Consider the following 24,823-nt stretch of genomic DNA (forward strand, 5'->3'; position numbering starts at 1 on the left):
GCACCGCAGACCTCGCGGGGTCGAGACCAGGCTTATCTCGGGCAGCACAAGCAATGCTGAGCTCTACATCGTCGCTGCTGTCGCCCTCGCCCACGGCGGGGGTTCCAGCCCTGTCTCCACCCGAGCCCGGGTGCGTCGCCGGCGCCCCATTGTTCAAGAGGGCGGGGAAGCTCCCGAGAGCGGATTCCCCGCCCCGGGTCGCTCTCGCCGCCCAGTGGAGCAGACGACTTGGCCCGGCGTCTGCCGCGCGGGGCGCGTCCTTTGTCTGCTCCGCGGCGCCCGATGCCCGCGGCCCGCGCCCCGCTCCTTGGGCAGACAAAGCCGGAGCTGCCGCGAGCCCGAAGGGCTGGAGCGGGGCTCGCACCACCCTCCTCCCGCCTCGACTCCGCCCCCTCCCCTCGACGCCATCTGATTGGCCCGCGGGGCTACAAAGAGGCCGGGAAGCGGGTGTGTCACGTGGGCCAGCGTGACCGCCCATTGGTCGGGCGAGGCTGCCAATCGGAGAGGGCGGGCTGTCCGCGCTCGGCCCGGTCGCTCCCTCCGCGCTGGGGCCCGCCCGCGGGGCCGGCCGCCTGTCAGAGGGAGGTGGCGATGGTGCGCCCGGTGGCGGTGGCGGCTGCGGCGGCTTCCCTGGTCCGAGCGCAGGGAGGAGAAGATGACTGACCGACCGACTGAATGACTGAATGAATGAATGGAGGAGCCGAGCGCGCCATGAGGAGCCTGCCGAGCCTGGGCGCCGTCGCCCTGTTGTGCTGCGCCGCCGCCGCCGCCGCCGCCGCCGCCGCCGCCGCCGCCTCGACAACCTCGGCGGGGAATGTCACCGGTGGCGGCGGGGCCGCGGGGCAGGTGGACGCGTCGCCGGGCCCGGGGCTAGGGGGCGAGCCCAGTCGCCCTTTCTCTAAGGCGACGCCTCCCACGGCCCAGGCCCCGCGGACCGGAGCGCCGCGCACTACTGTCCACCGGCCCCTGCCTGCGTCCTCCTCAGCCCAGTCCCCGGAGACCACCCCTCCTCGGGCGACGGCCGGACCCGCCGCGACCACCTTCCAGGCGCCGCTCAGCCCCTCGCCCACCGCCCCCCCGGCGGCGGACCGTACGCCGACCGCCCCTCGCGCGACCACCGGACCCGCGCCGACCACCCTCTCGACGAGCACTGGCCCGGCGCCGACCACCCCTGTAGCGACCACCATTCCGGCGCCCACCACTCCGCTCACCCCGACCCCCGCGCTCCCCGGCGGCAGCGGCGTCCCGCCCACCCCACCTGCCACCGAGGCGCCCTCTCCCCCTCCCCCAGGTGAGTCCCCGCGCCCCTCGCCGGCTGCACCCAGCCCCGCGGCTGCCCACCCGGCTCCCAGCCCCGCGGCCTCCAGGGCTGGGCTGGTGCCCGCGGTTGACCGTCCCTCGCCCCCAAAGTTTCCCCAGATTTCGACTCCCGGAGGGGGGGGAGGTCCGAGCTCCAGCTCGCCCGCCCCCCCCACCCCCCTCCCCAATCTGGAAAGTCTTTTGTCCCCCCTGGGCCGTGCTTCCCAGGGAGGGGGGCGGCTGCGGTGCGGAAGGCATCGCATCTCCCTTCCAAACGGGGCTTCCTGGCCTTTGTCGGAGACCCCCGAATGGGCGCAAACTTTTGGGTTCGGTTCGCTCGCCCTGCCTCTCCGCCGGGGTTATTTCGGGAAGTTTGAAAGCCAGTACGGTACCTCCTTCAACCAACGGGTCGAAAACTGAGTGTAAGGGATTCCTTCCAGAGCTTCCGTTTCCTTGCTCATTTCTCCGTGTGTGTGTGTGTGTGTGTGTGTGTGTGTGTGTATGATGTGCATGTGGCAGGTGGAAGAGATACTAAGGATTTTGTTTACAGCAGTAGGACAGACCGCTCGAGGCCAAAAAAGAAGAAGAAGAAGAAGAAAAAAAAAAGGCAGTGTAATCCATGTGTTCCCTGCAAATGACTGGATTCAGTAGGTCATTTGGGACAGGTGTGCATCTAGGTTGAGCATGCCTATAAATTAGGTTAAATCCCTTCCCTGCACCATTTTTTCTTCCTCAATCACAAGGTCAATATGTTTGCACAAATACACGATTTAAACAGAGATGCCCATTGCCTCTTCCCCCCCCCCCCCCCCCGGCCTGAAGTTAGAATGTTCAGTTTGGAGGATGCTGATAAAAGCCAATATCTGTTTGAGTCCGCAGAGAAAATAGGCTCTTCTTCTTGCTGGTTGAAGTCTCCAAGCAAAGTTAGAGACAACTCCTATTCTTGTCTCCTTTGAATCTGAAGTGGGCTGGGACTAAACAAATAAGACCTGCCTTGTCAAGACATTAGACAAGAGCTTCTGAATTCCTTTGCCTGAGTCAGGGTGGGGATTTGTCCAAACTATTTGCCAAGCTGTACTTACATTAATGGATCTCTGACCTAATTCTTAGGCTCAGCGATTTACTGTAGAGTCAGGTATGGACTTTGGACTATAAACGAATTTGTAGAGAATTTTCCCACATGATTACGAGTCTTAATACAGTCTTGAATTTTGGGTTGGAGCTTGGCATTGACATCCGTAGGAATGCAGATTATTCAACCATAAAAAGCTAAGTTTGCATCTCTTCTAGCTTGAAGGAGTATATGAACTGGCTGGATTTTGACTGTACCCTTTTTTGGCTTTGGTATAGAGAGATTGACATATTGCTGAGAGACAGGAAGCATAGTGGTTGAGAGTGTGGACTCTGGAGTCCATTCGCAGGTTGGAATCCTAGCTCTGCCCCTTATTAGCCGTGTAATCTTGGGCAGGTCATTTAACCTCTCTTCAACTGGGAAGTGAAGATCATAATCGTACCTACTTCATAGGATTGCTGTGACGATTAACTAAGTTAATACGTTTATGGTGCTTAGAACAGTTTCTGGTGCAGAGTAAGCACCATATGTGTTAGTTAGCCTTATGATTACAATTTGTGTGTGTGTGTGTGTGTGTGTGTGTGTGTGTGTGTGTGTGTGATAGAAAGCAGTTGAGACCTAATAGTAATGTGGTGATTTGTTGTTGTTGTTGTTGTTGTTGTAGTAGTAAAATATTATAGAAAAAGGATGAATTAGATGTTCCAGAGCTTGAAGCACCCGTTTAGGTAGCATTTAGGTAGTTGCAAGATCACTTATTTTGAATGGTGAGTATATGTTAAATAAGTCTGTGTAATGGATGTTATTTTACCTTTATCATTTTCGTATTGTTATTTTTAAATCACAAAGTTAACCTTTAGTTCCAAAAAATCCAAATCACCAGAAGTCTACAAAGGAAAAAAGTGACAGTCACTCCTTTACTGCTTCCTAGTTCCAGTCAGTCCCTAGAGGTTACTACTGTTAACAGTTTGATCTCTTTTCAGACATTTTTCTGGGCATTTTGGAGCATACATATACAGAAGGGTTTTTTTTTCCCCATACACAGAGGGTTTTTAAAAATAGTTTTCAAAAACTCAAAATAATTCTACACATATTGTTTTGCAACTTGCTATATTCACTTAACTATGTGTCATGGACTTTTTTTCCCCCATGTCCATAGTTAAAGTCTACCTTATTCTTACCAGTTACATTTTTTGGCATAAGAATAATATAATTTTTTAAACTAATCTACTTATGGACACTTAGGTTGTCTGGGATTCACTTTAAAAAGCACAGACAAGAATGTGTCCTTCCTTGTTAAGCCCATCATGTGCATTATTCTCCAACACTTCGGCTGTAGTTTCGAAGAATCCAATTTCAAAGGAAGTAAAGCTGGATTGATGAATATGTGCCATGTGCACTGTTCAAGGCTTGAGTAACTTCCATGGACTTACGTATACCTACGTCTCTAGTGGTCTTTGGGTGACAAAAGTTTTAGAAGGATGTCCAACTTCAGTAGCTCTTCTGTGGTTTTATTTTTTTTTTCAGTGTTCTTTTTTTTTTTTCTTCTGTGTTTTAAATTTAACATTGTTCGGGGCGCCTGGGTGGCGCAGTCGGTTAAGCGTCCGACTTCAGCCAGGTCACGATCTCGCAGTCCGGGGGTTCGAGCCCCGCGTCGGGCTCTGGGCTGATGGCTCAGAGCCTGGAGCCTGTTTCCGATTCTGTGTCTCCCTCTGTCTCTGCCCCTCCCCGTTCATGCTCTGTCTCTCTCTGTCCCAAAATAAATAAAAAACGTTGAAAAAAAATTAAAAAAAAAATTTAACATTGTTCATACTTTTTACATTGTTTGTGTCTCGTTCTCAGCAGCTGAACTGAGCTTTGCAGGCCTACCGATAGGTAGTTTTTGGCTTTACAGTATGATACAATCGAGTATGGCCTTTTTATCTGAGCATGGGTTCTAGTCTACTTCAAACAGGGCACACGTCTCTTTGACAGAGAGAAAAGTTCTCACTGATCTTGAGAGACCTAGTTTGGCTTGCAAAGTTGGATTCTCTGGCATTCGGGAAGATGGTTGGTTGTACTGGGTATTTTATTTTAATGTTCCTGTGAGGACTGAATGCTATTGATAATATATTATGTGATTAGATGGGTCTTCTAGCTGCTCTTTGATTTAATAAGAATTTCTTTCATAGAGGTCTGGCTGAGAGCTCTTGCCTGCCCCTCAATTAGGGCCCTCTTTTGTTTATAAGGACACTGATCTGCAAACTGAAACTAATTGCCCAGCAAACAGGCATTTTCCTCCCACAGACTTGGCAAAACATTTGGCTGATTGGTTGGCTGGGTAGGACATTTTGAGAAGGGTTAAGGGAGAGGCTGTGATGCTGGAGGATGGTAGTTATCAGCACTAAGAGACGGAGGTGGTGACAGACACTTGATTTTTAAAATTATGGACCTTTAGGGCTAGATAGGAGTTTAGAAGCCACTGCCTCCTAGTATGGCTCTACATTTTAAAAACTTTTATTTTTATTTTTATTATTTTAGAGAGACAGTATGTGCGAGTGAGGAAGAGCGGAGGGGTGTGGAGAGAGAGAGAATCTCGAGCAGGCTCCATGCGCAGCACAGAGCTGATGCAGAGCTCCGTCCCGCAACCGTGGGATCGCGACCTGAGCCAAAACCAAGAGTTGGAGGCTCAACTGCCTGAGTACATCTCAAGAAATACTTTTAAGAGTTAGTTGAAACATTGGTCTCTGTGGTTAACACCGGCTGGTTCTGGTTCTGCCCTGTGGGGCCGTGCAGGACAAGTTTGCTCTCTCGGTGCCATGACAGTTCTTCAGGGATTTGGGGACAGTGTTCACGTTCTCTCTGGGTCTGGACTAAATAACTTCAGCTCCCTCAACTGTTCTTTGTGTGACTTGGTTTCGGATTCCCTCACCATCTTGGTCACTCCTCTCCTGGACTTTTCCAGTCTTTCTGCGTCTCTCCCAAAGTGTGGAGCCCAGAGCTGAACATAATACTTCAGATGTGCTCTAACTAGCTTGCAGTAGAGAGGGCGGTTACTTCTTTACTTCTGGATGCGATGCTACTGTTGATGTAGTTAGTTCCTAATCACAGTAGCTTTTTTGGCAGCCACATTATGTTGTTGACTCATTGAGTCCATTAAGATAGCTGAGCCTTCAAAAAAAAAAAAAAAAAACCACACACAAATACTAGTTGAGTGTCTCTTCATTCTGGACTTGGAAATTCTTATTATTTTCTAAGGTAGGAACTGAGACATTTGGCAAACATGTAGATTTATTGTGTTAGATTCAAGCCATCCTTTTAGATCCCAAGTCTGTCAGTGCGCCCCACCCAGTTTATTCACATTCACCTACGGGGTGTTCCAATAGACAGAGTCTAAGGACAAGTTAGAGCAGGCTGATTCTTACCTCATAGGGGAGAGTGAATTTATGGATGATAAAATAGTTTGGAAGGGAAGGAGTAATGATTTAGTTCTCAAGGGTCTCTTCTAGCTCTAAAGTTCTGTGATGATTTGGGATATGTGATTCAGGGCACATCAATGGCCCCCAAAGAGGCTTGCTTAATAATTTATTTATGCTCTAAGTTAAGAGAATAAGCTTTTTTAAAGCAAGCCTTAGAATTTAGAGCTTGAAAATTCTGACCAGTATGACATGTAAATAAAGGATCATGAATGGATTTTGTTCGAAAGGAACATTTTGGGGATGCAGGGCCCTCCTAACTGTACAGGGAAATGGTTTCTTCAACTTAAGATGCTCTGCTGCTAGGTTAACAGCATTATTTGCTTGTGGTTATTTAAGAAGATACCATTCATTCTAGGGACATACAAATTGTTCACGCTCCAAAGGTAATGTAGGTTCACTATCTTTTATACAAAACTCGTGGTGCTGGATGTGTTTCAGAATTTAGATTTTTTTTTTTTTCTGAATTTTAGGACGTCAATAAATATATCCCAGTGAAGTCTAGGGCAGCCTCCTATAATCAAACATGAAGATATTTGCTGCAAAGTGCATGTATATTTACAGTGAGTGGGATAAATAAAGATCGTAAAAAGCCTTGCATTTGTTCGGGCCAGGCATTGCTGCCAAATAAGTTACAGAAAAAATTTTGGTTTTTGGATCTTCTGGGATTTGGGATCAGGTTTGAGGACTTACGGGCCACTGTAACAGTAATTGCAAACACATACAGTCCACACTATATTCCAGACAGTGTTCTGAGTGCCTTACATACACTAACTTACTTCATCTTCACAACAGTTAGGTACAATTGGGCTACATACTATTATTATCCTCGTCTTATAGATAAGGAAACTGGGGCTCACAGAGGCCTAGCTGTGGTGGAACCTAGATTCAAACTCAGTCATTCTGGTTCCAGAATCCATATTATTGGCATTTAAAGAGATGTTTACATGGAAGAGAAGGAAGCCATTTTTCTAAGAATTATGGGTCTTGCGGGGCGCCTGGGTGGCGCAGTCGGTTAAGCGTCCGACTTCAGCCAGGTCACGATCTCACGGTCCGTGAGTTCGAGCCCTGCGTCGGGCTCTGGGCTGATGGCTCAGAGCCTGGAGCCTGTTTCCGATTCTGTGTCTCCCTCTCTCTCTGCCCCTCCCCTGTTCATGCTCTGTCTCTCTCTGTCTCAAAAATAAATAAATGTTAAAAAAAAAAAAAGAATTATGGGTCTTGGATACTAATCTGAAAAAATTTCTACTGTTCTACTGGCATCTACTCCCTTCACTCCATTGTATGCTGTTCACCTCTTTGAATTTTCTGTTTTACAACTGTTTACAATTGTGGTTTTAAAATGTAGTTCTTATTCTTTCTTTGATTATATTTTAATATGGTTTGTGATAGAGAAATTTATCTGTAGTCTTTTTAGGGCCAGGGCCAGGCCCAGGGACTTCTCAAATTTACTGTATCTTATTCCTGGTTTAAGTGCCTAGCTCTCTGTAGAAATTCCTCAGTCGGATTCATTTCTGGAATAGCATAGTTAAACTCTAAAACATTAGTTTCAAATCTTCTTTATTATGACCCCAGGAAGCCTTTTGGCTAGTTGAAAATTTACACATTGAAATAATCTAACTAGGTCTTTTTATCTTGATTTTTGAAAAAAGACCCATAAGCTTAAAGTGTGTTTTACTTTTCATCTCAGCATTTCTAAACATGTATATATTAACTTCCAGACATCCTGGCACCCTTATAAAAAGAATGGAAGAAAAGTATCACAGTACTGTTTTTACTGATGGGTAAATTATGGGTAGAGAGATTACTGCTCTAGGGCACTTAATAGATCAGAAGAGAATAGAAATATAAGATCTTGTTTAGCTGAAAGACAGTGTTAGATGATATTTTTAGTTATAAATAGCTTTAATTCATGCTTTTTGCCTTGATCTTGATTTTTATTTATTTACTGTAGATGTGATATAAAAATATTTATGACCAATGTTGAGGTTAGGTTACAGGCAACTGTGGTCACTTAGTCTCTTTTCAAGTATGCATTTTGGTTTATCTGTTTTTCACTGGAAACAGCTACCCAAACTACACTAGTAACTTTAAAGGGAGATTTTTAAAAATTGTGATAAAAAGGTAATACTTGGGCACATACGTGTTTGGATCACAGTAAACGTTTATTCAAAATAATTATCCTTGTAGATATCTCTTTTAAGCACACTTGATAAATTTGTGTCAAAATAATCCCTCTGGTAATGCTACTGTTTCACAGATAAGTATTCTTGTCAAAAGAAATCTTTCCTATTACTTTTTATTCATTATGAAAAAAAAAACTTTCCTCTGTTCTCCTTGCTTATTTTTTCATTTTGAATTCCTCTATATGTCCCTCTCACTCTTGTCTTTTATTCTTAGCCCCATCCATTCTTTCATGTTCTTTAAGGAATCAAATTATCCTCTCTATTTAACAATTTACCACTTTGTCCTCCTTCAGTGCCTCCTCAAAGCCCAATTCTTCCAAGAAGTCTTTCTGGAGGAACAAAAGATGTCCTTGAAGATGTCCTGGTAACAGGGTACACAGGGTTGAACACTTTGCACTCTGAACAAAACTTGACTGTCTTTCTCTGTGACTTTGACTTTTTTCATAAAGATTTGTTTTTAGTCTATTTAATTTAGGTTATTAAGCCCATTTGAGAAGAAAGTGTCATAATTTATACAATATTCAAGACATGGTATCATGGTATTAATTCTTTATGAAAAAAATGAGAGAAAAGTTTGTTTGTTTTCACTCCAGCCTCTTTTTTATTGCTCAGATTTTTTCCCCATTCTTTTTGTGGGGAACAATACAGAAAAAATTGTCATAACAGAAGTTATCTGCCTCAAAAAAAAAATCAGGTACTTTGAATAAGTAGCAAATTTATTTTTCTATTATAAATAATATGAGTTGTGTTTGTTGGGTGGGTGGATTTGGGCCACATACCAATGTAAAAGGTTTAGTTTGGTTGAGAAACAAATGTTTGATCTTTTGAATGACAGAATTTCCTCTAGAAATCTAATTAGAGTTAATAGTGAACAGAGTGCTTCTAATAATTAACAAGTATGCAGTACGTCACAGGTACAAGGTGCTTTTAGAGTCTCCAAGACTTTGGCATTCATATTTTGTTGGCTTCTGGGTATTATATGAGTGAATAAAGCCTTAACTTCTTTCCTCTGTTGGTATTTTTATTGGTGAATATTGACCAAACTTTTACAGGTTTTTGGATGGTTTCACATTTGATATTTTGTATTTCAAACTGTTGTCTTTTAGGTTTACTTTGTTGAATGTAAATCTTTTACTACCCTTAATTACAGAATGGAAAATGGCATTTGAAGAAGACGATTGCTTGCTTTATATTTTCTTTGCTAGGCATCCTGTGGGGCTGTTAAAGAAAGAGCCCACTAGTCACTAAACGTAAATGTGATGGACATGACCTCACAATGTAGTTCACAGGTGAACTATAGAACTTGATTGGGAAGGTTCATGTAAATTTCAATTTTTTTCAGATTGATATATTATTCACTTTTTTTCTAGTGTAGAAATCTGTTTGGAAATATCTTAATATACTATTTCAGGTATATTGCCTCAAATCAGTATATTAGTAGCAAAGAGACTTAATACCCTCACTTCTCATTTCCAGTCTAATATTTTACACTTTGGCTGGAACAGAATATTAACTGACATATTATCGTATGCCTAGTTACTTCTCAGGATTTTTTTTTCTTTTACATACATCATGTCATTTAATTCTTCAACAATGTAATAGTTAAATATTATTATCCTTACTTAACGGATGGCCAATACTGAGATCCAGAAAGGTAAAGTAGCTTGTTCAACCACATCCAGCTAATAAAGACCATGAGGTCAGGGACTTCTGTTTGTTTTGTTCACAGTTATGGCCACAGTGTCCAGCCCAAAATAGATCCCCAATAAATATTTAATGATTGAATGAATGAAGAAGTTGTTTGTAGCTACACTATACTTGCAGTATATTCTTGAGGAAAATAATGTAATCTCATGGCCTTTTCTCTTAGTTTAGAAATTGATTTTTTGGGGGGAACACGGGTGGCTCAGTTGATTAAGCATCTGACTTCAGCTCAGGTCATGATCTTGCTGTTCCCAAGTTCGAGCCCTGCATCAGGCTCTGTGCTGACAGCTCAGAGCCTGGAGCCTGTTTTGGATTCTGTGTCTCCCTCACTCTGTGCCCTTCTCCCACTTGTGCTCTGTCTTTCTCTCTCTCTCTCAAAAATAAACATTAAACAAATTAAAAAAAAAAAGAAATTAATTTTTGGGGCACCTGGGTGGCTCGGTTGCTTAAACGTCCGACTCTTGATTTTGGCTTAGTTCATGATCTCACATTTTGTGAGATTGAACTCTGCATCAGGCTCTGCACTGACAATGTGGAGCCTGCTTGGGATCCTCTCTCACTCTCTCTGTCCTCCCCTGCTCTCTCTCTCTCTCTCTCTCTCTCTCTCTCTCTCAAAATAAATAAATAAACTTAAAAAAAAAAGAAATGAATTTTTTTCCTTCTTTTACCCTTCTTCACTCACAGGGATAGCATGAGAACTTAGGACAAGCGGAGTTCTTTGAGATCTAGCAAATTACATCAATTACTGAGTTTTTGTTTCCTAGCTTTGTTCCTTCTATTTGTCTTAATAAAGGAAAAACAACAGTAGGCAAATGAACATCTGATAACTTTTGTAGAAAGAATAGCCACGTTGGAAAAGCTGAGCATTTGTCTGTAAGACAATGGACCCTGCGTTCTTTCTCAGTTCCCTCACCAGTTCTGTGATCTTGGGCCAGGAATTTCATCGGTAAAATGAGAGAGGTAGACTAGATTTGTGGTTTTTAAACTGTATTGTTCGGGAACCTGCGGTCCCTCAGACGTGTTTGGGAGCCAGGATAGGGACTGAGGAGACCAAGTGAGTCTACTTCTGGGCCCTCCTGCGGGCCCTTTCACTCTACATCACCACCCACTCCGCAATCAGCTCCGCTCTCATCTGGTTTATATACTGGGTTTGTTCTTTCAGTAAAGATTTTTGAAACAGGCATTCTTCTAGTCTAAACTTCTATGACAAATAAATTATGGTAATCTCCGAGCTATTATTATATGGCCATTAAAATGCTTACGTTACGCTGAGTAGCAATACACGTAGGAAGAGAGAAATATACAAAGTGTGAAGTGGCTAAAGCTAAGTAATGGGATTATGGGTCACTTGAATCACACCCTGTGTTTTTCTGAATTTCCCAAGTCTTTTTGTCAATCAGTATATCCACTTTTAATTTTATAGTTATAAAAAATGAATAAAATGTGAAAGTGAGTAAAAAGCCGTGATAAGCTTGGTAAGCTTTTACTTATGTGAGATCAAGTCAGGTGATATTACCAGGGCTACTTTAATTTTTAATTCCTGACATTGACTCAGCAGTTTTGATCTGTAGCAGAGATATTTGCTTAGTCTCAGTGAGTTGTGGTTCTGAAGAAAATAGAATACAGAAGACAATCCCCAAGAAAGGAAACTATTCTTGAGGTCTGATGAATGTTAATCATAGGGTAGGATTGACCTATCTAAGATTTGGTACCTCCAGGGGAGGTTTAGCTGAGAGCTTAGCAGAGGCTGAAAACAGAACTGGTTCTTTATCCATATCATTCTGTTTGGGGGCTTTAAAACATGCACTTAAAATTAATTAAAGTAGTTTAGTGAAATATATCTTGTTTAAATTGTGCAGAATTTGAATCATGGTATTGCTCACAGCTTTTACCAATAGAAGAGCTTTGATTATTTCTTCCTTTAAAGATACAGAGCCCCCAAAATTTGGTTTCGGTCTGTCCATATGTTTTGCAATTAGATCAGATGGGATTGCTTTTATACTGGTAATAGAACAGCTGTTCTATAGGATATCCTTGCCAGGGAGACAGCTAAGCTCTGAGGGAAGGGAAAATTTGTTCAATTGGAAAAGGATTGTGTTCTGCCTAGTCATAGGAAGAATGATAAGGAGTATGAGTGTTTTTAACCTGGCTGGAAAATGTTACTTAGTAAATTTTGGACTCTTTAGATAACTGATTTTCGTAACTTTTGTTTCAGTCTTAGACACTTCCTAGAAACTGGCATATTACCAGGAATCTTATTAGATTTTTATTATTTATTTTTAAAAATGGAGTGCTTTTACTTGAGGTATGTGAGCACAAACAGGAGATTAAGAGTAGCACTGTTAATTGTAAGGAGAGCATCATATTCTCTAGTTCCTTTTAATTTTGGAAATGGTTTTTAAAGGTGTGATCCTTAAAAAATATTCTAGGGAAAGTTTAGATGTTGTCTCTGAAGGAAAGTGGATGAACTGAGTAGCTTTTAGGTTCTCTTTGTCCCATCTATCATTTATAGGGATGTAATAATAGTTTGGGAAGCATTAATGGAAATAATAAGGAAAAGAAGGGATGTTTGGTATTTCAGTGAGTTTATCCTGATTTATTTGTAGATGGAAGTTTGATTAGAGGAAGGTGTTAGACTTTTTTTCTGCTGTAGATTATAGTCCTTATAATCCTACAGTATGTTTTCACTTATTCATTCTATATGAATTGCATTAACAATATAGCCCCATGATCCATTGATGTTGTGTGGGTTAATGAATAGTTATAAAGTATACCAAAAACACAAAGCAATCTAGCTGTTAGGTATTATTATACTGAATCGTTGGTGTATTGCCTGCAAACCTATCCTGTTGAACTGGTTTTAGTTTTTAAGTTAGTTTGTTGCTTTGACTTGTCCACAAAGGCAGGGCTGAATGGTTTAGCTAATCAGTAGAAGAGCAGTTCAGAAGAACTAAATTCCAGTCGTCTTTCTAGTCACTTTGTAGGTTCCTGAGCACATTTTTTAAAATGGCTCTGTGACTTAGTTTCTCTAATTATAAAATGAAGCCTGTTTCTTACTTTCAGTCTTCCAAGGTTTTTGAGAAGTCACACATACAGATTCTTGTGGGCTTTTCATAAATGCAGTGACTTTACAAATTCAAACTGTTTTCTGGTATTCTCTCCTGATTACATGGTTCATATTAGCTTATAATGTAATGTGAACAAGGTAGCTTTTGACTAAACACAATAAAGAAAATAACAGACGTATTTACGTGTGGCTTCTTTACACAAAATATATTTTTATACTATTTTGTAGTTAACATATTTGTGTAATTAATGGACTGTAGTGGTATTTTCCAAAGCTTGGGATGCTTCAGTATTATTTTTCTTCCCATACAGGCTTGAGAAAATATAATAATCTCTTTCTCATATTAAACTTACAAAATAAATAAGCTGTTCTTTTATGGATCTTAATATTACTTTTGATTGAGCTGTTTAGAAGGGATTAATTTAATATTTTTTATGATTATAACAATATATATGTTTATTTTAGAAAATGTAAAGAAGGGTAAAACAAAAAATGAACCCAGAGATAACAGTTAACATTTTAGTGATAGCTACAGAATTTTTTATACCTATATTTACTTTATCGCCCTCTCTGCCATTGGGATAATTCTATATGAATATATTGCTTTGATACTATTCTTAAACTATTAATAACATATTTCAAATATTTTAACATTTTAAAGTGAGATATCTTTCAAGTGAAATTGAAAGTAGTAGTATTGATGATATTATTTATCATATTTATTAGATGCTTCCTAGTAGTTACAGAAAAAAAATAACTAAACCATAAAGCTTTATGTCATTGGCTGAATTTAATATTTTATTTCTGCATGCATTGCCCCATTTCTCAGAAATGAGATCACTTATTGGTTATGAAAACAGACGTGTAAGTTGGGTTTAGTACTCTTCTGAAGTCAAGTATATGACAGAAATAATTCAAAATGAGAAATAATTCATCACATTTAAATTATTTGTCATAGCACCAAAAAGAATGTGAATCTATTTTGAATAGAGATCTCACATTCCATATGATGGTTGATACTTGGTACTCCTTGTCAAAACCAAACTGGCGACTCTTTTTCATGTGTTTTTTTCCAGTACAAGCGTGATTTTTCTTGGGTTCAAGTGGTCCCCGAAAGCCCAAAGTAGTCTGGAACCAAGCCAGGCATTTGATATTTTCAATTCACTGATGAAGGAAGTCAAAGTGCCCATCTGCCTGGTCAGATATTGCCAAAAACGGCTTAGGTGCTATGCTAAAGAATATGCCAAAAAAAAAAAAAAAAAAAAAAAGGCTCTGGCATCCAGGAAATTGATCTCTAGTCTCTGAATTTTGCGAAGAAAAGGCTGTAACTTTTAAATCAAAGCATTAGTGAACCATACAGCATTCTTAAGAGAGGATTAAACTAATGTGTGTAAAAAACTTGATTTAGCAGTATTTAATAATCAGCACGTAGTAAACAAAGTTAGCTATCATTATTATTAATACTGTTTTTATTCCCTATTCACAATGTTTAAAAAACAGCAGAGAGAATTTTGTCACTTCTAGATTAATAGATTTACCAGTTTCCCTGACATGGTCTGTAGAGTGGCAGGCAACCTATTGGTAATCAGGAAGACTTGCACATTGTCACAGATCAAGCTTTTCTAACAGGTGGTTCTAAGGTACAGGTAGGACCAATATGCTGAAACAAAAGGCTACTTCCTGTCCTAGGTCAGAGTGGCCTATGTCAAGCCAGAATTATCCTGTGCTCTGTTGCCAGATACAACAGTAATGGTACTGCTCGGAACTGGGCTGAATGGAAGCTATTTTCAAAAAGCAAATGCAACGATGGGACTCTAGGGAATCCCTGAAACAACCATTGTCCCGTTCTGGCAGATGTATGATCCTCTGGGATCTTTTGTAGGTATTGAGCCCTAGCCACAAATGACCCAGTAAAGTGAAATAAGACGGGGTCCTATAGGAAGACATGACCACTCAATTTTATATTGGTTGCACATTGATATGTATTTGAGAGCATGCCAAATACAACATGCACATCCACAGTGCAAGTCACATAATCTCCCTGGGCTTCTATGTCTTTGTCTGTAACATGAGTATAACAGTGCCAACCTAATAGGGTTCTTGAGTGATGACCTAGAATTTAAACCCAGCTCTGTCTGACTTAAAAGTCTGTGCTCTTTTTTTCTTTTGACTAAACTATGCAGCATTGCCAAAGCAGATGGGAGTAGCAGAAATGAAATAAAGCATTCAGTGGATACAGAACACATTTTGAATTCTGTTTTTGTCGCTTTCCCTAGCCTCACCCAGCAAGCCCATACATTGTCCTTCTCAGCACTCGTTCTGAATTACACAGTGACTCAGGTTTGATTCCAGTAGTTACTGTGAAAATCAAAATTAGATCAAATAGTGTTTCTCCGAGGTAGATATGGGTGTGGAGTAAGGGCGGGGAGAGGAAATAATGGTGGAAATTAGATGAAACTAAGCGGGTCGGCAACCATGATAAATGTAAAGCAGAACTGAACAGTAACTTAGCTGTGAGACTGTCTAATCAGCACCAGAAGGATTAGTGCTAACAGAGACAATGTAATGCTTATTGGCATTTGGCAAGAAATACCACACACTGCAAAATGGTAGTATTGATTGTTCTTGACCTGACAATAAAGCCTTTCATCTTTAAGTTAATATGGACTCTAGATCAAGATGCTGGTGCAAAACAATATGTTGTAAAAAGTAGCAGGTGATACTTGATTATATAAAAGTCAGAAAAGAATCTCAGACTTGCAAATACGGTCCATAGTTCTGCCAGTCACCTGAGGATGTGTTCCTCCTCTTCATTTTATAAACTTCCCTCCTCATCCAAAGGTTAGTTGGTCTCTTGGATCAGACACAGGAGAAGCTCTTATTTCAAGTATCGACCCAGCCCCTTCTGATCCAGGTGCAAGACATATTAACAAATGATATGCACAGTTTCCGACAGTTTGTATTTATTAGAAAGAAATAGCTTCCGTTTGTAGGACATCAAGCCTCAATAGTAGCAATGTATATTATTATGTCCTGCGGTGTGTGAGTACAGTGGCCAGACTGAGCTATACAAGTCGGTGTGGAAGATACATACGCAATGCAAAACCTGGTTATATCATTCTCCTAGTTAATTTCATATGATATTTATACTTCAATATAATTCTCCTATTTAGTCACCATAAGTGATCCCAGCCCATAGCCCAAGTTTCTTAATAGGATTTATAACTTCTCCATAATCTGTCTTTGTCCTCATTTCCTACCACCCCCTCCTTGTGTTTAAACTCCAGCAGAATCAAATTGCTTGTATTTCCTCCCAAATACCATGCTTATGATCATCATCATTATTATTAATAAAGCAATCATCTGTGGAAGTCTTATTCTGTGTCAGATACTAAGAGCTTTAAGTGAATTATCATGGCCTTGTTTAATTCTCAAAAGAACCTAGTAAGAAATATGCACTATTATCCATACTTTACTAAGCAGGAATTGAGGCTTTGAGAGTTTCAATACACTGAGCAAGGTGTCATAGCTAGTAAAATGTAAAACATTGATTCAGATTTGTCTAGCCTCAGAGCCTCCTCTCTCTCTCTCTCTTATTTATTTTGAGAGAGAGAGAGAGAGAGCGAGAGAGAGCAGGGGAGGGGCAGAGAGTAGGGGAGAGAGAAACCCAAGTAGTCTCTGCACTGTCAGGGCAGAGCCCAATGTGGGGCTTGAACTCATGAACCATGAGATCACGACCTGAAGCCAGAGTCACACACTTAACCAATTGAGCCACCCAGGCGCCCCGAGAGCCTCCTCTCTTCATCAGTAAGCTAACTAACTGACTCTTGTTATTTTGCGTATACTTTTCCTTCTGCCTGGAATCCCCTTCTGTTCAGTTTTAATAAAGGCCTTAATTATAAGCAACAAAAACCAATGTTTGCTGAGTTAATCAGAAGTGGAATTTCTTAATTTTTTTTTTAACGTTTATTTATTTTTGAGACAGAGAGAGACAGAGCATGAACAGGGGAGGGGCAGAGAGAGGGAGACACAGAATCCGAAACAGGCTCCAGGCTCTGAGCTGTCAGCACAGAGCCTGACTCGGGGCTCGAACTCACGGACCGTGAGATCATGACCTGAGCCGAAGTCGGATGCTTAACCGACCGAGCCACCCAGGCGCCCAAGAAGTGGAATTTCTTGAAAGGATATTGAAGATGTCACAGACTCCCTGGGGAACCCAACTCAGCACGTGGGACTAGAGCTAATGCTCAATTGTGCCACAGAGCGGTCCACTGGATATGCCACGGCCACGGCCACCGAGTTGGGTGCTGTCCCTCGCACCACTAGCACTCGGCACTGGGTGTGTGGCAAGAGCAGGTGCTGCTGCCACTCGTCATGCTGTAACTGTCTTATCTACTGCCAGAGAGAGGACCTCATGCTCATTCCTTTGAGTCTTTAGTTGGTAATTCCAAGCCAGGGGTGGGTGTGATTGTTGGAGCCTCAGACACTTGCTCAGGCAGGTAGGGGTTGGGGGCAGGGAAGATAATCATCTGGCACTATGAACCTTTGTGGTGGGATAGCCAGGCTTCTTTCCCCAAACAGGAAGAGATTCTAAAACAGTGGGGGAATTACACAATGATACTAGGCTGCCAAAAACATGATGCTGTCTGTCGCATCCCTTTCTTTCACCTGAGAAATTTACTTGTCCTTGAAAAATATCATCCGTGCAGCCTGCTATACTGTTGCACCTTATACATTCTACTGTTACTATGAATATCATAACTTTCAGTTACTTTTTAAACCTTCTTGCTCTAAGTTTTAAATAATACTTAAATACTTCGTACTTAAATACTTGTTTATGTAAATGACTCCTTTACACCTCGTCCTCAAGTAGCTTAGAGGCTGTCTCATTGATGTCTGTAGTCTCTCACATCTATCTAGGATAGTGTTTAGCACATAGTAGGTGCTCCATAAATAATCTGAACTGAATTGAAGTATAAGCCCTCCCGTCCACCACCACAATGATGTAGGTTGCATAAGCGTAGGGATTTTTGTCTTTGTCTCTCTTTCTTTCTTTTCTTTTTCACCACTGTATCCCCTGAACCTAGATTGATTCCTAGCATGTGGTAGGCCCTCAGCAAATATTTATACAATAAACAAATACTTCCAAATAGTAAATCATTTATTTCTGGGAATGACACTGTCAGAAAGATCAGTGAACGTAAATGGCAGACTCAAAGCACTCTGTCATAATTTCCAACTAGACCACCTACAATGTTAAGCCAGAAACTGTCTTGTTCATCTCTGGTTACCTCTTCATCCTATTTAGAAGTATAACCTGAAAAGGGCAATTTGGGATTCTTTCCCAGACCTACCACAATAGTCACTAGCCACAAAAAGGGCCTAAAGTACCATGCCTACTTGACATGAAACCTTTTTTTATCCCCCTTTGTATAACCAGTTATATTCTGAGATTGCATCTATTCTGGGAAGAAAGGGCTGTTGGGCATACTGTCTTGTATCTTGTATTAAAAAGCATAATAACCTAGGGCAGGTAGCATTTCACTCGGAAGAAACGAGGGAATGAAGGCTTGGCATTGTGAAATGATTTGTACAAGGGCAGTGGAGTAGCAGAGATGTACTCCAGACCAGAGTTCTGTGGCTTTTAGACATTAGCTTTTTGGAGGGAACAAAAGGACAATTAAGTCAAGCTGAAAGAGAACTTGTGTTCAAGCTAAATTAAGAAGAATAATAGTAATTTATTATATTATATAATATATATTATTTATTATTATATATTATTATTAATAAATTATTATTATTATTAGTAGTAGTAGTAACTGTCATCTGGAGCCAGACTGCCTAGATTCGAATAATTTTCTCTACCACTTACTGTGTGACTTTGGGCTGTGCCTCAATTCCCTCATCTGTAAAATGGGCATAAGAATAGCACCTACTGAGCAGTGTTCTTCTAAAAATTAAGTGATAACATATGTGAAATACTTAGAATGCCTGAATAAGTAGGCTTCTAAATGTTAGCTCTTATTATTATCATTATTATCCTTTGAATACCTGCTTTCACTACTTTCGATCAGTTTAATTCTTCACTGCCTCTAATCCTTTCCATTCTGAATTAGTAGTATTACCCTGTTTAACAGAGAACCTGTGTCTGAAATGAGGTTGCTTGCCCGGTATTCACATAGCTGGGAAGTACTTGTTAGTTGGGATTTAAACCCAAATCTGTCTTATTTTTCAAGCTCTTTCTATTAGCACAAAGTTAAGAATCTAAAAGGAGATTGAGTTTAATGTGCTCTGTTGTGTTCTTCCAACCACTGTTTTAGCTTTAACTCATCTTTTTCCCCCTGCCACCTTCGCTCTCTTCTGGTTTGTAGTCATTGTTTTTCTCTCCATACCATATGTGTTTGCCACCCTCATTGGTTTTCCACTTGATTCTTTGGATTTTTAGCAGAAAATTGTGCACTGTACCTAGAAGACCAAAGCATAGCCTTACATACTGACTGTCCATTTAAATTTCACTTTTATTTATTTATTTACTTATTTTTTTGTTAGCCTAATTGATCTGCTCAGTGGATTGGTTTCCAGAAGAGAAAAGTTAGATATCTGTTATGAGTCAGGTATGTAATTTTATACATTAGCTAGGATATCATTTAAGGGCAAATGGCATGCATCCAAAAACTAAGGGCCATTTCAGACAGTGTGAAAGTTTTTCACATGTAGAGACAATATCAAATGATACTGAGTTGCTACAAAAGTTTGCCACTTAGTAAATTACTTTTATGTCTATTAATCATTGTTTAACTTGTGCCTAAAACTTCTGTTGAAAAATTCCAAATGGTCTCCACACGTTTGGGGGGAAAAAGTATGTTTACTTCAGTCTGTTTTAGAGAGTTATTTTGCTTAGTATATGATCTTTTTTGTTAATAAGAAGCCTTTTGGGGTACCTGGATGGCTCATTCTGCTCAACGTTCGACTCTTGTTTTTGGCTCAGATCATGATCTCACGGTTCGTGAATTGGAACCCTTCGTCGGGGTGACAGTGTGGAGCCTGCTTGGGATTCTCTCTCTTTCTATCCCTCTCTGCCCCTCCCCCCACTCATGTGCCCTCTCTCTCTCTCTCTCTCTCTCTCTCAAAATAAATAAATAAACTTAAAAAAAACACTCAAGCCTTTTAACAGTTTATTGGAAGGATTTCTCTTGCTAAGTTTATTTTAGTTGATAATCTCATGTAATAGGTCCCTTATTTAGAAATACACTTAAAATCCGTGATTAAGTACTCATCAGGGACTAAAGCCACAAGTGTCAGGAAGCTTTTAGTTTCTATTTCCTTATTGCTTAACCAATCTGCAGTGGTACCTTCCTCTTGTTTTTCCTTCTCTCCTTCTCCCTCCTCCTTTTCTCGCCTTCTCTCTGCCCCCCCCCCCCCTTTGTTAACTAGAAAGGATTTCAGATCCTCTTTTCACCTGAGTTTTTTTTCTTGGCTCATGATGCTCAACTGGCCTTCAACTGTGTTTCACTAGGATGGCTCAGCTTAAGACTTTGCGTTCATTTTTACTTAAGTAATAGGGAAGAGAGTTTGCTCTTGTCAATAAGTTTACATTGGGTTTTTCATGTTAACAAAATAAGATTCTTTTAGTCATTTATCAGATCATTGTTAATCACCTGCTGGGCACCTAGTGCTGGGCTAGATAGATGCTAGAGAGACATAACCCCTGGTTCCTGTCCTTGAGACCCTGGTGGAGGATACAGAAAATCAGAGCGCAGAGTGATAACTCCCATCCACAGTGGTATACGAATACTACAGGAGCAAAGAGGAACTCTTCACCCAGACTTTTGATGGGGTGGGGGCAGAGGATATCGTCAGAGAAGCCTTTCTGGAGGAAGTTTTCTCTGAGCTGAAACAGGAATTAGTAAGGTGGAGGAGGAGGACCCTCTCAGAAGAGGGAGCAGCGTGTGAAAAAGCACAGGGGTAAGTAAGAGAGCGCACGCATGGCCTATTCGAGAGACCACAGTCCTGAGTGGCTCTATTAGGGGAGGCTAGGGTATGTGAAGGTGGAGGAGACATCAGTGAGGGTTGAGGCTGGAATGGTTGGCAGCCGTCAAATAAACAAGTTTTTTATGTGTTATGCTGAGAAATTAATTCTAAAGGCAACGAAGAAGTATAAGCCAAGAGGTGACATGGTAAGGTTTGTGTTTTTGTGTTTTGGATCAGCCTGGAAACTGCAGTGTCGTCCTAAAAGAGTAAGTGATCTCCAGCATAGATCATTAGAGGCCACCAACTGTCTCTCTAAATCTTTTCCAGCATTAGTTTTGGATTAAAGGGTTTACATGATAAGATAATGTAATAATAGGAAGGGGACACAAATTCGTTTTTCTGTCCTCTCTTATTAAGAAAACATTTTGCTTGTTGGCATAACACATAGACTTAGATGACTAAAATTAGGGACTAAAATTAAAGTCAACAATTGGTGCCGGGCGTCTTAAGGGAGCGGGTGTTAGGGAGAACAAACCCAAGTGCCTCCTGTATGCCAGGCACTGTGCTAGGAGCTGAGGGTGGGCTGGTGAGTGACTTCGGCATCTGCAGTCTGGTGGAGGGACAGGCTTGTATGCAAAGGCTTTAGGGCACTTATGTATTAGCCTTCTTTACATACATTTTCACTTCCCATCTTACCTCATACCTTCAAAGTGTGGATGAGGGTAAGAGAGGTATTTTTTCCCCAACTTTATCGAGCTATAATTGACCTATAACACTGGGTGAGTTTAAGGTGTACAATGTTATGATCTGATACACAAATATTGCAAAATGTTTACCACAGTAAGGTTAGTTAACACATCCTTCACCTCACATAAGTACCATTTGGGTGGTGGTGTTATGGTGAGAATATTAAAGTTCTACTAAGAGAAGTGTTTAACTTAGTCGAGGTCATGCAATAATGAACAGTAATAGTTACAATGAAATCTTCAATCTACCTAACTCCCAAATTTGTTCCATTTTCTCCCCATCATGTATACTGCTTCCTGACAAGGCAACATATATATATTTTTGAGCCTGAAGTTGTTTTCTTCCCTTCTCTTAATTCTTTCCAGTGCTACCAATATACCAAAACCAATATTGCCAAGCCTCGAAGGATCCAGTTGTTGTTGGTTAAAAGTGCAGGCTTTAAAGTCTTAATGTCTGGGTTTAAATCCCAGCCCAACATTAATTAATAGAAGCTCACTTCATAGTCGTGAGTACTTATAGGAGATAAGGTTGCTAAAGCACTTAAAGCAGTGAAAGCACAGGGAAGGACTTGAATAAAGACTTCTGGTAGTTGTTAAAATCGTCTTTGGAGGGGTGCCTGGGTGGCTCAGTTGGTTGAGAGTCCGGCTTTGGCTCAGGTCATGATTTTGTGGTTTGTGAGTTCGAGCCCCATGTCGGGCTCTGTGCTGACAGCTCAGAGCCTGGAGCCTGCTTCAGATTCTGTGTCCTTCTCTCTCTGCCCCTCCCCCCACTCATGCTCTGTCTCAGAAATAAATAAACATTAACAAAATTAAAAAAAAATCGTCTTTGGAATAGCAACTCATCTATTTTCCCAACATTTGGGAAATTTTATTAAAATGAATTTAAATCAACCTACCTTATTCAGATTAATCTGAGTGAAGAAATTTTGCCTGGCATGCGTACTTGAAATCTGACCTCCTGTTCAGGGGATCAATGAGTGGCCTTGCTGTCATAAACAGAAACCTAAGAAAATATGCCTGTAAAAGTAGCATCAAGACACTTTAAAACTTTTTTTTATTATGGAAAAATTTGAGACTATACAAAAGTTAACAGAGTAGTGAAATGACCTCTCTCATACCTGTCACCCACCCAGACAACCATCTGGGCCAGTCCTGCCGACTCCATGCCTGCATCCACTTACTTTGCTCCTGTATTATTTTAAAATAAAATCCAGACATCTTATCATTTCATTCACGAATATTTCAGCTTGTATTTCTAAAATACAAGGGTTCTCTTATCTTTCTTAAATAGTCACAATGCTGTTATCATATGTAAACAGCAAGAAACTGAACAATTTCCTAATATCATCAAATGTAGTTGGCTTTCTTTATGATTGAAGGGAGATCTTTTTTTTCCCAGCTAAGTGTAGAGACTTGATCATTTTTTGGGGAGAAGTAATGAAAATTGGTAGCTTTTTTGGTTGTTGTTTCTGACATCACTAAATCATACAGCCCAACTGAAGATGAGAACTGACAGTACGAGGACTCCTTGAATTGTTTGGGTAGAACTGGGGACAGATCATTGTCCAGTGTTTACACGTGAGTGAGCTGACTCAAAGAAATGATCTGTCAGTGGTCCTATAAACTGCAAACACCTTGGGCTGAAATCTGTCATTTGAACCATGCTTATTCCATAAATATTTATTGAGTTCAAAAAACTTGCTATTTATATTTCTTTATAAATGCCCATGACCCACATTATTTTTATAGCAAGGACATTCTTCTCTTTGATTACCTAATTTCTTCTCTCCTGTGTTGTCTTCGGATTTTAAAGTACTTCCTCCCTCCCCTGTTGTACCCTAGTTCTCAGCTGGGGGAGTGACTTCCGGGGAAATGGAGGGGAAATTTGGTCTCCAGCAGGGGGTCGGTTGCAACTATGAAAACAGCTCAGGCAAACGGTCTATTGATAGCAGAACTTTTCATTACAAAAAGTTCTTTTCAAATTCCAGGATATTGGTTGCTTGGTCACTGAAGACTCTGTACTACCATTCACTCGCACCCTGGGTGTCTGAGCAGACCTGGTTAGGAATGTACTCCTCATTTTGAATGAGAAAAAAGGATAGAGAAGCTGCGTCCAACATTGCATCACCTAAGTCAAACGTTCTACATGTGATATATAGCTGATACAAAGCATAGTCTTTTAGAATATGCCCTGACATACAAATAATTTTCATTTTGAGTGGTGCCATCTTTGACTACAGCCACAAATCTTTTAATATACATTAAAATGGGCATTGATGAAAGCTCTTTCCTTTCCGGGTCTCTGTAGGTGAGTAAAATTGTGTTAATGTGTCAAATCTGGTGGTGTCAACAAAATAGCCCCGTGTACCTACCTTTTTCATTCCCCTTCTTTAATTTTTAAGTCCTTGGGCCTCATAATTTCCCCCCAAAGTTTTGTATAAGGTCCGCTCAACAATTGGCAGAGATGATAGTGCTGATGAAACAGGGCTTTGATATTGGTTCAGTTATATATCTGGAATGTTTATTCCCCTGGGCTTTTCAACTGAGGGAGCCCCACATGAACTCCTACTTTGGAAAATATCTGAGTGGGCAGACTCATTGGCCACATTGCCCTCATTGTCTGTCTTTGTTTACTCAGCTGAAAAGCTGTACTTGTCTCTTACACAGCCAGGCATGAACCTCAAGGTCTCAGACACTTTTAAAATGGGTAGAAAAATTGTTTTGGGAAGGGAAAGAATGAAAATTGTTATCAGATATTGACATAATGGGCAATGAAGGTGCTGTCTTAGGGAAGAACATAATGATTTTAGGTGGTTATGAAGTACAACCCTGATAACATTTTTATGGGCCTGTTTTAATAGGGTCTTTGATTTTCTGTGACTTCCCTTCTGGGTAAGAGACATTGATAATTCATTGGCAAGTATGATTTGTTTTTGCTACAGGAGAAAACTAGGTTTTTAGGGCATGAGCATACCTTCGGGCCCAGGTAATGATAAATTTCCTGTGGTCATAACAACATGCACATGCTCTTGGCATTTATTTTTCTGGCTATCTTTATCAACTGACTGGATTGTTTTAGCAGCTACTAAAAGGTCTGTTTGCCTTTATTCTTTTCCAATCCATTCTTTACACTGCAGCCCAAGTTACTTTCTAAAATGTAGATCTAATCATGTCATTCTATCTTGTGTAAAATTCATCCATGGCTACCCACATGCCCTTGTGAAAACCTGTCACCTGTCACCTGTCACCACTCCTGCCTCTTATTCTATACCCATGCCACAGTGAATTTTTCTCAGGTCTCTGTGGTAGTATGCTCTGTCTAGATTTCT

The 24,823-nt window shown here is 40.9% G+C and overlaps 1 protein-coding gene across 1 annotated transcript in view; it reads left to right on the forward strand.

Moving 5' to 3' along the window:
* The first annotated feature begins 526 nt into the window (after positions 1-526).
* Positions 527-24,823, forward strand: part of MEGF9 (multiple EGF like domains 9) — a 91,297-nt gene continuing 67,000 nt past the window's right edge. Inside the window, exon 1 of the mRNA XM_047830382.1 lies at positions 527-1,291. Within this exon, the coding sequence (XP_047686338.1) occupies positions 688-1,291 (604 nt within the window). The 5' untranslated portion in view covers positions 527-687. The remainder of the gene's footprint in view (positions 1,292-24,823) is intronic.

The sequence above is a fragment of the Prionailurus viverrinus genome, chromosome D4 (genome assembly GCF_022837055.1).
Source record: "Prionailurus viverrinus isolate Anna chromosome D4, UM_Priviv_1.0, whole genome shotgun sequence".
NCBI lineage: Eukaryota > Metazoa > Chordata > Mammalia > Carnivora > Felidae > Prionailurus > Prionailurus viverrinus.